This window comes from Euleptes europaea, chromosome 1 (genome assembly GCF_029931775.1).
Source record: "Euleptes europaea isolate rEulEur1 chromosome 1, rEulEur1.hap1, whole genome shotgun sequence".
Lineage (NCBI taxonomy): Eukaryota > Metazoa > Chordata > Lepidosauria > Squamata > Sphaerodactylidae > Euleptes > Euleptes europaea.
In genome coordinates, this window is record NC_079312.1 from 37,681,337 (window position 1) to 37,695,504 (window position 14,168).

At 46.0% G+C, this 14,168-nt stretch overlaps 1 protein-coding gene across 15 annotated transcripts in view; it reads right to left on the reverse strand.

Moving 5' to 3' along the window:
- Nucleotides 1-14,168, reverse strand: part of MAGI1 (membrane associated guanylate kinase, WW and PDZ domain containing 1) — a 621,460-nt gene that overhangs the window by 171,688 nt on the left and 435,604 nt on the right. For all 15 annotated transcript variants that reach the window (XM_056867137.1, XM_056867145.1, XM_056867144.1 and 12 more), the window contains exon 3: nucleotides 3,348-3,467. In XM_056867137.1, the coding sequence (XP_056723115.1) occupies nucleotides 3,348-3,467 (120 nt within the window). The remainder of the gene's footprint in view (nucleotides 1-3,347; nucleotides 3,468-14,168) is intronic.

A 14,168-nucleotide genomic window follows, 5' to 3' on the forward strand; every position in this document is an offset into this window, starting at 1 on the left:
ATGGTATAGCCCAGTGGTTCCCAAACTTTTCGGGCCACCGCCCCCTTGGTTCCACAAACTCAACCCCAGCGCCCTCTACCCTATCCTATAAAAAGCATTATTCAATATAGGGGTTTGCATGATGCACTAAAGGAGTTAATAACAATAAAATTTCAAAACAGTAACAATTAATTGCACATCTATTCAAAATCAAATTAAAACATTGTAGTTCAAATTTATTCAACAAAACTGATGAACTTGATCCAGTGGTACCAGCTCTTCAAAGTCTGAAAAAAATTATGATAGTTTCCACCAAATTTGCCAGAATGGTGACATAGCTTGATCTATTGTAAATTAGTGAACAACACAGTTGAAGGGTCCCACCTCTAGCACACCCTGCTGCCCTCTTGCCTCTTAGTGCCCCCCTAGGTAATCCCACTGCATCCCCAGGGGGTGGTACTGCCCACTTTGGGAACCACTGGTATAGCCCAATCTTGTCAGATCTTGGAAGCTAAGCAGGATCAGTACTTGGAAGGGAGACCACTGAGGAAGTCTCTGCAGAGGAATGCAATGGCAAACCACCATTTCCTTCAGAGCTCTTTGCTGGGGTCACCACCATAAGTCAGCTGTGATTTGACTGCACTTTATACACACACACACACACAGATACACACTGCAGTCTTTTGCTATAAAATTAAATCTGCATAATCTCAATCCACTAAAATTAATGCTAGTTTTGGCACTAATTCACCTTGCATTCTCTCTTGCTACTCAAACCAATCTTACTATGGCTGGTACCTTCTGTCGATGCTGAATAGAGTTTGTATTCACAGTAAAATTACTGAAGCAAACTGCAGTGACAGATTTAACACATTCAGATAGCCTTTACTTAGTAAAAACACAAACTCATTCAGGTGTAGGGTCGCTGGGGTGAGGGGAACATCAGTTTGGCCTTGTATGGCCTCTACAAAGTACACTCACACATTTTCCAGCTGCTTGCCTTTATTGGGACTGGCATATAGACAGTGAATAGGGTTGCCAGGTCCCCCCTGGCCACCAGTGGGGGATGAGGGGGTTGGGTCACCAGATCCAGGTTTTGAAACTCCTGGAGATTTGGGGATTGAGCCTGGGGAAGACCAGGATCTCAGTGGGGTACGCCACAGAGTCCACCCTCCAAAGCATCCATTTTCTCCAGGGGAACTAATCTCTGTATTCCACCCAACTCCCAAATTGGGTGTTTGGGAGAACCAGCGTGGTGTAGTGGTTAAGAGCGATGGCTTGGAGCTCTGGACTCTGATCTGGAGAACTGGGTTTGTTTCCCAACTCCTCCACATGAGCGGCGGACACTAATCTGGTGAACACAGTACAACTAACAATCCAACCCAGCACTGAGGCCAAGATAACAATGAGATACAGTAGGTATCATAAATTTTTATATTCACATAAAGTGACTAAGTTCACATCATAGGCAGATATGTGTGACACAAAGTACCACAATAACCATACAATCAATAGAAAAACCACGCCACTGTGTAAATACAACCAATTATATGGATAAGTGCAACCCCTAATTAAAAGATACCAAGTACAGTCAGCAACGTAAACTGGGCAATAGTTCAAGGTGTCTGACAAGGTCTATACACAACACAGTTGCATAATTATTTTGCAGAACCAGATAGGGGAAATCCAAAAGATAGTTCACAGATGTGTTCTTAATCAGTGATGTGGTCTGCAGTAGAAGACAACGACGGAAAATACTTGTCCTGGACCCAGTCGCTTCGTGCATCAGCACTTTTTCAGCTAAAAATACAATATTATAAGGTACAAAGCCCATACGTAATTCTATAAGACAATGTTGTTTTACAGCTCAGAATAAACCAACCTTACCTACCTTTGCTTAACGTCTCCTTTGATCACTCAGGACTGGGTTCTGTGACTGCCAGTCATTGCCCCGTGGTTAAGGACTCCCCCTTTTCTACCCTAGGTTCCATTCCTGTCTATCCCATATTCTGGTCCCAGTTTGGGCAATGTCTCACCTATCCCCTCTCTCTGGGTTGGTTTACTCTGGACTAGCCAAGGAGGAGAAATACAAGTTGGAGTAGAAAGAAACTTTAATTGGATATTTAGCTAAAGGAATATAAATGCATATTAGGATTGTGCAAAGTGAGTGGTTTCTATTTTTCATACTGATTTCTCATTTTCTAGTGTATCATGGTTAGGGCAATAAAGTTACTTGATGGTTAAGCACAAATCTCTCTTTCATCCTTTCTGTATCTGAGACGTATTCTTCAAAGCTGGGAGTTGTGTATACAGTAAACGAAAAAGTCCCCTTTTTTAACCTCTGGGGTTCTGTTTTCAGTTTCCACATGTGGGGAATGTTCTCGTGTGACAGTCCTGACATAGGGACTGATTCAGGAAACAGCCCACACTAGGGTTGCCAGGTTTCCTGCTTTGGCAACTTCCCAACCATTGCCCCTGTCCCAGTGCTGCATGAATGAGCAACAGAAGCTAAACGGAAGGGTGGAATGGTGTCACACAGTGGTCAAAAACCCATGTCACTGTCCATAGCAATCTCCACCCCCACCTCCCCCACAGGCTGGCAACCCTAGCCCGCACCAAGACGTTCAAGCATATCTTTGCAGCCCTGCCGCCTCCAGCCCACCTCTAGCCCGCACCAAGATGTTCAAGCATATCTTTGCAGCCATGCTGCTGTGCCGCCTTCCAGAGCGACTTGCTGCAAAAAAACCTTTGGAACTCCCAATACAGTTCCACGGGGCTGCATCACGATTTTGCAGGAGTATCTTGACACATGCGAAATGGCTCTTTTTCAGCCCTAAATGCAGCTCCTCCCCTGTGAACGCCCCCCTCCCAAGACACCGGTGTGAACAGTCACGCCAGACATACGGATGCTGTGCAGCACCCCAGGGCTGGCATAAGTCGCCCTGCACCAGTGTCCGTGCCACTTTGCATGGCACAAGTGGCACCGACATTGGTATAGGGGTCACGCTGGTTCCAATGCGGCTCTGCCCCACTTCAGGATTGCACAGTTACAGGATGATGGATTTTGCACCATGTTTTTCCTGTTTACTTGCAGAATCACAAAATGAACACCACACCACTTATATGTCTCTGAAAGTGTCTCTTGCCATCATAACCAACTTTGTATCAACTAAGATTATGCCATCATAATCAACTTTTTAACCACGACATTCCTGTAGGTATTTCTGCCCTTTAAAATATATTGCTCTGTGAGAGATATAATCAGTGTGGTGACACTAAGACTCCCTAGGAGCTTTATAAAGCATTCAGATGAGACTTCCTTTTATTATGCAGTCCCTCAATGAGAGCTCCCACAATTGCGACGTTACCTTCATACGTTCCTACTTCAAGAAGAGTCCCACTTTTCTCAAGCTCACGGAACTCCTGCACAGTTAGAAAGTTATAATCCACACCAGGCACTTCTCCTTCTCGTGGAGGACGAGTTGTGCCTAGAGGAGAAAAGAAGAACAAACATTAAAAACACAATATAATAGAACTAGCAAGAGGAGGTAAATAGCACATAACACCACTGATTGAGAAAGTGCCAAGAAGTCAACATCCTGTAGAACCTTTGAGGAAAGAAATAATACAGCAAATACTGTGATCTGTTGCTGGACATGCAGGGCTTCTCTGTGACCGCCACTCTTTCATCCCACATCTCCCTCCTCTGAGTAGCGAGAGATTTCTCTCATGTGGAGTCATATCTTTAATTTCATGGTTTTGCAATGTCTTTTCTATATTACCCCACAGCTGTTCTGTTTGTCTATTACACCCTGCCAATTCTCCATGGCAAGGGTCTCTGGAGGACGCACTTAAGAGTTAAATTGTGGAACTCCCTGCCCCGAGATCTGGTGGTGGCTGCCAACTTGGAAGGCTTTAAGAGGGGAGTGGACATATTCATGGAGGAAAGGGGTATTCATGGCTACAAGTCAAAATGGATACTAGTCATGATGCATACCTATTCTCTCCAGGATCAGAGGAGCATGCCTATTATATTAGGTGCGGTAGAACACAGGCAGGATGGTGCTGCTGCAGTTGTCTTGTTTGTGGGCTTCCTAGAGGCACCTGGTTGGCCACTGTGTGAGCAGACTGCTGGACTTGATGGGCCTTGGTCTGATCCAGCAGGGCTTTTCTTATGTTCTTAAGAGATGGATTGACTCTATAAAGGAAGTCACGGCCCTCAGTTTGCAAGATCTGAGCATGGCTTTTCTTATGTTCTTATGAGATGCACACACAAACATTTTAAAACCATGAGTTCACCATGGGAAGCCCATTCCTGAAGGGGGGTAGTTAGTTGACCGCCGTGGACGGTGCAGCAGTGCCGCCTCCTGAGAGACTTCTCAGTCGGAAAATGAAATTTTAGAAAGCATTTAAAATAATAATCTGTGAAACTCACCCACTGAGTTTCACGGGGCTGTGCCAGCTATTTTGCTGGTGTAGTTCCGTGGCAGTACAAAGGGGTGTTCCCCAGCCCAAATGGGTTTGGAAGCTGCCTAAAGGCAGCTCCACCCCTGGGAACACCCCCCAATGCTAGTGCGGGCATTCACTTCTGGGAACGCGGCAGCACTGGTGTCCAAGGCCCATGCCACTGCGCCATTCCTGGGGGCCGGCATAAGTGCCCCCATGCCAGTGTAGGTGCCACTTATCATGCTGCAAAGTGACATGGATGCCGGCGCAGGGTCACACCGTCTCCTATGTGGCACTGCCCCCCCCCCCATGCAGGACTGCCATTTAGCCCACTGGCACAAAGAAACTTGGATTAATTTTAACTTTTATTTCCCAATTTCTCCCTCTACCACACATACATAAAATGTTTTCTACGTCTCTTTAATCCTCTCTTGTTTTGCCTGCATTAAATCATCACATCTGTCAAAATTTCTGGAATAATGTTCTAAGATATTGTGATAGACGTATTTGTTTCATCTTAATGTTCTTAATTTCCTGAACGTACTGAAATCTAAATTTTGAAGATGGCCTTCACTGTCATATGTGGCATGGCCTGCAGTACACTTTGAATAACAGAAGTTCATAAACCGGGCATAAAGCTAAGCACATCTCAAGTTGTATTGATCTCTACAGAAGACCCATACACATGCTTAATGTACTATCAAGGATTTTTTTTAAAAAGCTCAACTTTGAGTGTCTTGAACACATGAACACCTGAAGCTGCCTTATACTGAATCAGACCATCAAGGTCCATCAAAGTCAGAATTGTCTACTCAGACTGGCAGCAGCTCTCCACAGTCTCAGGCAGTCTTTCACATCACCTACTTGCCCAGTCCCTTTAACTGGAGATGCCGGGGATTGAACCTGGGACCTTTTGCATGCCAAACAGATGCTCTACCACCGAGCCACAGCCCCTCCCCAATATATATACTTGCTCTGCATAGTTAAAAAGCAGGCTGCAATCCCCAATACTCAGAAAACATTTGCAGAATTCCCACAGATTGTGTTATTTGTTAGTAGGGACTTTAAATTATATATTCTACTGGCCAGATAGTTGATTTAACATTGTCATCTTCTGAAACTTGCTGGTTCTACTTGAGTCTCAGTGCAAATACAACACGGAATCAAGTGGATCTGTTCATACGTGCCCTTTGTTCACCCAGGATGTACAGAGAACAAAGTGTTGCCTAGGATGCGGATTTATCCAGTGACACTGAAGGTGACCCCCCCATGTATTTTCATTCGGCTTCTTGCGATCGGAACACCAACGCACCTAGAAGTTTGTGCTATGTTCAAGAAACTGGTGGCTTACGATATAAATATACAATATAACTTCAGATATCGCTTCACCTCATTCTGTGGGATCGACAAGAGTTGAAAACACCCACAGTCCACATTGTCAATCAGTGCAATCATCACTCTCAGCTTCACTACATCTAAGCCAAACCATTCCCAATTACAATTGTGAAAGAGAGCGAAGAAAACAAGGGGCAAGGGAATCCCCGCCTCTTCCTTTCTTGTAGTGAAAAGACAGGCTGCTGCCCAGACACACGCCTGACAGATGGCATTTCAGAGAGTTTTTATGAACCATCTGGGGTGTATACAATGAGTACAAACCACATTTACTACCAACCCAGAGAGTAATTTAAGAAGAGAAACTGAAGAACAGGCAAACCAAACTCAGTCCCTTTCCCTAAAACCATTACACTAGAAACCAAGCTTAGGTTGAGATCTTAGAGGCAAGATATGAACATATAATTAAATCGTGTCAGAAGTCATAACTATTCCAGGAACTCTGATTTTTTTTCCAGGAAGTCATAACTATTCCAGGAACGATTCTTTTCCATTTCGGAAATGCACAAACTGGGGGGGGGGGGGGTGTCTTCAGGCACTCTAATAGCCCAATAGGGCTAAAACCTTGACTTGCGAGAAATAAACAACTGGAAAACAGTAATCTTTTTTTAAAAAAAACTAAGATTTGGACTACAAAACATTCTTAAGAAGATGAATCCTTGCTAACAGGTTCAAAAGACCTTTGTCAAGGATACTGTTATAAAAGGTAAAGCCCCCCCCCCCCCCGTGCAAGCACCGGATCATTCCTGACCCATGGGGTGATGTCACATCCTGACGTTTACTAGGCAGATTTTGTTTTACGGGGTGGTTTGCCAGTGCCTTCCCCAGTCATCTTCCCTTTACCCCCAGCAAGCTGGGCCCTCATTTGACCGACCTCGGAAGGATGGAAGGCTGAGTCAACCTTGAGCCGGCAACCTGAAACTGACTTCTGTCGGGATTGAACTCAGGTCGTGAGCAGAGTTTTTAACTGCAGTACTGCAGTTTACCACTCTGCGCCACGGGGCTCCTACTGTTATACCAACCCTTTAATTACAGAAAAATTTTTTTTTTCAAAAGTGTTTCACCATTCCTGTTCATCAAGCATTGACGAAGAACATACCAGTGCAATCCATCACAAATCGTAAGACAAAGTAACAAAAACAACAACAACAACAACAACAACAAAGCACACCCCAAACCATTGATTGCTAATAAAACAGGGCATATTCTGCAGGAATCGGGGCCCTAAGCACATAGCAGGAAGGACAAACCCAATCAAATTTAAATCTAGGCCCTCTTAAGGCAATTAGTTACAAATTGCCAGTTCCACTGATATTCATGGGTAGTCTTTCAGATGCACATCTCATCCCTACAATACACAGTTCCAGTCCACAGCTGTGATTTTCAGACTACTCGTCCAACCTATATAATGAGATATATAAGGGGATACAGAATGTATTGAATAGAAATATCTTAATCTTGGTCTCCCCTGCTATGATATTAATATAGGGTCATCTTAAGAAAATGCAATAGTGTATTCATTTTGTTTTCTTTACATTTTAGAAGACTTCTCCAAATAAGCTCAAAGCTCACTACAAGAACACTTATGCATGTCCTTTAGAGCAGGGGAGGGAACCTCCGGCCCGCGGACCGTATCCGGCCCGCGAGCTCATTTTATCCGGCCCCCAGCCCGCATGCCAAGGCCGGGAGCTCCACTGAGCTAGCTGTTGGTAGCCGGAGCCTCCTCTTGGCACTTCGGGTTTTGCTGGGAGGCAGGAGCGCATGCCGGCCCCAAACCTTCCCCCTCCCAGCTTGCCTTTGTCTGTGGGGCATGGTAATCCCCTGGCCACACCCCCGTGCCGCAAGCTTTCGTGCCGCCAGGGCCTCGCCAGCCTGCGCGCTGGCCGCACTGCCGGCTAGGAGCCCCTGTTCAGCCCTCCCCCTGCTCGACCCCACCCCCGGGAGCACCCCCGCGCTGCGGCCTAATGCTGAGGTGGGGTTGAGACTCGGGCCTCCGGGGCCTCGCCAGCCTGCATGCTGGCTGTGCCGCCGGCTTAGTGGCCCCCTGTGTGCGTGGCCGGGTTCATGCAGGAAGGAACCTGGGACCTTCTGCAAGCGGGTGGGTGCCTTTGTGTGTGTGCGGTGGAGGGGCGTGAACCGGGAACGAACCTGGGACCTTTTGTAAGCCGGTGCGTGCCTTTGTGTTTGCAGGGAGGGGGGACCGGGAAGGAACCTGGGACCTTTTGCAAGCGGGTGCGTGCCTGTGTGTGAGTACACAGGGGAGGGGGGAACCGGGAAGGATTCCATGTTCCTTCCCGGCTCCCTCCTCTCCCCTCCCCTGCAAGCACACACACAGGCATGCACCCGCTTGCAGAAGGTCCCAGGTTCCTTCTGAGTGGTGGGGAGAGGGAGAAAGATGCTTCCCCCAAGGCTGCCCCTACAGCCGCGGTGTGCAGGAACATTGTGGAACACTTAAAAAAAACCTTCCACTGCCTCAGCTGTTCCTGCATGCCGCTGCAGCGCGCACAACCGGGCTTCAACCTTCCCGCCTCCCTACCCCACCCCCAGAGTTGCTTAATCGCCTCCCGTGCGGATGCTCCACCGCCGGGAGAGGCTTGGCTTCTTCTCTTCTTCCCCCCTCCCTCTTGCCACTCAACAGTTGACAGGCGGCGAGGGGGGGAGAAGAAGAAGCCAGCCGCTCCCGGGAACCGATTAGGCACTCTGGGGGTGTGGCGGGGTGGGGAGTTGGGAAAGTTGAAGCCCAGTTGCGCGGGGTTGCCTGCGCCGCCAGGTGTGTGTGTGTGGAGGGGGAGGCTTTTCTCTCTTTTCTTCCTTTTTTCTGTCACTCCTTTCTCTCCCTTTCTTTCTCCCTCTTTTTCTGTCTCTTTCTTGGTCTGTCACACTCTGTCCTTTTCTTTTTCCCTGTCCTTTTCTTTCTCCCCCCTCCATCTATCTATCTATCTATCTATCTATCTATCTATCTATCTATCTATCTATCTATCTATTTATCTATCTTTCTTTTTCTTTCTTTCTCTCTCTCTCTCTCTCTCTCTCTCTCCCCCTCTCTCTCTCTTTCTCCCTCCCTCCTTCCTTCCTTCCTTCTGCCATTTATGCATGGGAGGTTTTGCCTTTGATTTGCCACTCTCTAGACTAGATGCACATTTTCCCGATCTGAATTCTCAAAACTCAACAATAAGCCCCCATGCAGAGTTTTGAGAATTCAAATGGGGAAAATGTGCATCTAGAGAGCAGCAAATCTAAGGCAAAACCTCCCATGCATAAATGGACTTTCTTTCTTTCTTTCTTTCTTTCTTTCTTTCTTTCTTTCTTTCTTTCTTTCTTTCTTTCTTTCTTTCTTTCACCCCAAAAACCTCCCTAGCCTCTCCCCTCCCACCACTCCCCCACCCCTGCCGGAGATTTACAACCGGTATGGCACCGGTATGGCCCCCCGAATGATGTGATAAATATATAAATGGCCCTTGGCAGAAAAAAGGTTCCCTACCCCTGCTTTAGAGGTTACAGAAGTAGGGTGAAGCTGCTTTTCTGTGGGTTCATCCTATGATACTTCTGTAGGGTTGCCAGCTCTGGGTTGGGGAATACCTGGAGATTTTGGGGGTGGAGCCTGAGGGCAGGATTTGGAGAGGGGAGGGGCTTCAATGCCATAGAGTCCAATTGCCAAACAGGCCATTATTCTCCAGGTGAACTGATATCTGTCACCTGGAGATCGGTTGTAATAGCAGGTGATCTCCAGCCACCACCTGGAGGTTGGCAACCCTATACTTCTATGATGTTTTCAGAACTACTAAGTTAGAGGGGATAATTATGTGGGGCCTTACCACCTGGGCATTTGCCCCGTATCCTGGATAAAGCCATGATGGCACAGTCAGAACCTGTGCAATTGGACCCATCTATGGTGGCGTCTCTTTAAACCTCATCATTACACTGTAGAAAACTGACCCCCCCTTCATGCTGCCACAGTAATATCTAAAAGGCCACACACTTTGTATCAACCTGATATCGTTATTATATTGTTTAACGTAGCCATAAATACTTCAAAATGCTCCTCAATTATACCTCAGTCACAAGGTCCGTTTGAAAACTCAGTGTGCTCTCCTTCACTTTAACTGAACAAGGCTTCATGTTAAGTTGCTTAATAGAGGTTGACACCTTGAGGCTAAACTGATTAGAAACTTGCCTACCGTAATCTTAGAACAACACTTCAAGACGCCCATATTCAGATATCTTATTTAACTTCCTGTTAGATCAAAACAATTATCTCATATTGTGCTGCAATTAAGGTATATAAACAGTCTTCAAGAGGTTTAGGGTTGAGATAGCGATGGATGACAACAAATTAAAGTTCCTAGCATTTAAAGATATATCAAACATATACGCTCCTCTGTGTTATCTTAAACAGTGGTCTTTAACCTATATACTGGGACCTTCAGATAATTTAGGAACCACATAACTGACTCTATGGTATATGGTTTCTTCCCAACATGGGAGTAGCCATTTTTGACATATTATAGTCCAAGTGAAGACTGGTAGCCTCCAAGCAGGGCAAAAAGGCTCCCGTGATACTCAGATGCCTCCAGCACCACTTGTAAGTGTACCAGGCTTTTCGCTACCTCCTAAACTTGATGGGAGAGATTCCATCTCCCTCTGTCACCTGTGAGAAAAAAGAGGAGTGAGTTCTTGTAGCAGGGAGTGTTTGGAGAGGTGCAGGTTGCAAGGAGAACTCTACTCACTAGTGCACTCCAGATGACATCATTGGGAGCAACCTGGGGGAGCAAGAGGCCCTCTCTGTTTGGAAATACTCTGAAAAGCCTAATTTTGGGCACACCATGCAGTCTATACAGTTTTTTCTATATTAATTCAAAGTCAGATACCGTAGAGTCTGGCCATCAACATCTGCCCCAAATTACAGCTCATTTTGGTAGATACAGCAACTGTTCAAATCCCCCTTTCTACTTAGGGTTGCCAACCTCCTGCTATTTCAACTGATCTCCAGACAACAGAGATGAGTTCACCTGGAGAAAATGGCCGCTTTCGCAATTGGACTCTATGTAGGGTTGCCAACTGCCAGGTAAATGTTACTGGTGAGCTGATGCAAACATGAATGCTGCCATACTCTAGGACTACAGGACTGGGTGCTAAACTCTAGAATGCATCCACCCTAGGGTTGCCAACTGCCAGGTAGTAGCAGGAGATCTCCTGCTAATTCAACTGATCTCCAGCCAATAGAGATCAGATCACCTGGAGAAAAATGGCCGCTTTGGCAATTGAATTCTATGGCATTGAAGTCCCTCCCCTCCCTAAACCCCGCCCTCCTCAGGCTCCGCCCCAAAAATCTCCCGCCGGTGGCAAAGAGGGACCTGGCAACCTTAGTTCTGACATAGCATGTTCCAAAGCGGCCATTTTCTCCATGTGAACTGATCTCTCACCCGGAGATCAGTTGTAATCCCATGAGATCTCCAACCACCAGCTGGAAGTTGGCAACCCTACTGGGGACCTCTGCTGTAGCCAGTATACCTTACTGGCTCCCTCTCCCCCAGTTCTTCATTTCACAATTTTAAACTGAAAATGAAGTAACATTCTTGCTGTCTTGGAATCCTTCTATATCTCAGGAGCACCCATATTGTTTAAAGGTCACCCTCTTCTCCCATGTCACCAGATAATTTGGAAAGTCTGCTTGGTTCTTTCGTTATCTGTCACCTAAATCATAGTTAAATGGTAGGCAAGGAGAGCGCTGCAGTTCTGCTGACGGCAACAAGAGAATAGAATAGACAGAGACAACCTGCTCCATCTCTGGAAAAGGCAACCTGATTAGCGGCCGGACATGAACATGAACTAATCATCCATGACACATTATTAGAAATATCATCCCAGTAAATTGCAACAAAAATTACAGTAAATAGCAATACTCCAGCTCAGAACACCGTCAATGGTTGGCAGGGCACCTATCATCCCAATAACTATTTTTATATGACTGAGAGGAAAGCAGTGAGTCAGCCACAGTTACCTTTAGCAACAGCCACAAAAAAAGTAAGAAAGCGGAGTGTCTATCTAATAGACAACCCTTCATATGGAAGAGAAGGGTGGGGGGATGGAAGCTCACCCACTCACAACACTTTTTATGGTTTTATTCCTGACCAATACATTATAGCTACAGTATTATTCAGGCCAATATTGGACAACTGATTAGTTTAAGTCAAAATGGGTTTCGTTAAACATATCACACTCACAGGAAATTACCCCAAGATTGTGGAACCATGTGAGCCTGGGGATGGGAGTTGATACACATGATTTCTTCTTCTTTTTTCTCTTTTGCCTGATCTTCTTCCTAACAGTTATCTTCTTTCCCTCCATTCTATCAGCCATTACATTGGGCATAGGGTTGCCAACCTCCAGGTGCTAGCTGATCTATTACAACTGATCTCCAACCGATAAGAGATCAGTTCACCTTGAGAAAAATGGCCGCTTTGGCAACTGAACTCCTTGGCATTAAAGCCCCTCCCCTCCCAAGCCCTCCTCAGGCTCTGCCCCCAAAACCTCCCGTTGGTGGTGGAGAGGGACCTGGCAACCCTACTTGTACATTTTACAAAAGGATAAATGTTGAATCCTGAATTGGGGGGGGGGGTGTCCACCAGTAAAGTAATCCTAAATTTTGGAGTATCCCTATACCAGTTCAAGGTTTGTTTTTTTCCTTTTAATTTCCAGAATTATGGATCCATTGTTTCCTATGGGAGGGACAGGGGGTCTTTCTGGTTGCATGGAGCAGTGTTGTTTTCCATGTTAAGCCAATGGCACCAAATCTGCAGGAAACCAATACCACTCTCTACCCTAAAGCCCTCCATGTTTTCAGGTGGTTGGACAAAGGGGTCCAATTTTCTGGTCCTCTCAGTTTTTGTACGTTTGGAGGTTGCTCTGTTCCATCTGTGTGTGTTTTGGAACAGGAAGTAACATCTTGGCATTTTAGGAATTTTAAAGGAGAGAGAATTCCCAGAGCATCATGACATCACTTTTTGTTCTAAACTAAGGAAGTGATACCCCAGGTAGGGATGCCAAAGCAGCCTTCATCACCCCCTCCACCCAGAAGAGTACCTCAAAACTTCACCAGCAAACAACAAATCAGCATAAACAACAGGAACAGAGAACCCCCCCCAAAAAAAACAAAAAAAAACTGAGTTTGCTTTGCTAGATTAGATTGAAGGATTTCAGCACAGCAATTTTTCCTATAAGAAACAATAAAGGCCAGGATGGCTGGATTTGATTCCCTGCAAATGTAGCACCATTTGTTCTAAAAAACAAAACAAAAAACAAATAAAGAACACCCGTTCCAACCCCTGGAAAGAACATAAGAACATAAGAAAGGCCCTACTAGATCAGACCAAGGCCCATCAAGTCCAGCAGTCTGTTCACAGTGGCCAACCAGGTACCTCTAGGAAGCCCCCAAACAAGACGAGTGCAGCAGCACCATCTGCCTGTGTTCCACCGCACCCAATATAATAGGCATGCTCCTCTGATACTAGAGAGAATAGGTATGCAGCATGACTAGTATCCATTTTAACTAATAGCCATGAATACCCCTTTCCTCCATGAATATGTCCACTCCCCTCTTAAAGCCTTCCAAGTTGGCAGCCATCACCCCATCCCAGGGCAGGGAGTTCCACAATTTAACTATGCGTTGGGTGAAAAAAAATACTTCCTTTTATCTGTTTTGAATCTGTCACCCTCCAGCTTCAACAGATGACCTCGCGTTCTAGTATTATGGGAGAGGGAGAAAAGAACCCCTGTTCCACCTGAATGTTTTGCAGGTTTCCCAATAATTCTGGAAAGTTCCATAATTCCATTTTTCATTCCGTAAATACACAGAACGACCAGAAAAGGCAGTTTTCTGGTATATTTTTGGCTCAGGAATTTCTGTGTGCGCATCCCTATCAGCCATAGCTCCAACCGGGAACCAAAATGGATCAATTCGCCAATAAGCAGCAGAAAGCATCAACTTGGTCAGCCCAGCAGCCATAATGGAAACCGTGGGAGCAGCTCATGGCTCAAAGCCAGTCTTGCTCCCCTCCTCCCCCCCTCCAGCTTCTGCCTCAAATAAGAAAGGGAGCCATTTGCTCCCTCTGTTCTCTCCACAAGCCACAGTACAAATGGGGAACAGCTGCAGTCTGGGATGAGAATCTTTTCTGCCACTCCTGGACTGCTGGCTGGGACTGTGAGAGAGAGAGAGAGAGAGAAAGAAAATAAAAAGAACAGCTGTTGCTCCAAGGCAATTCATGCACCCAACGGCTCTCTTAAGGGCAGTTGTAATCCAATCAATGCCTACTCTACATTGAAAGCTATCTTCAGATTGTTTCTTTGGGAGG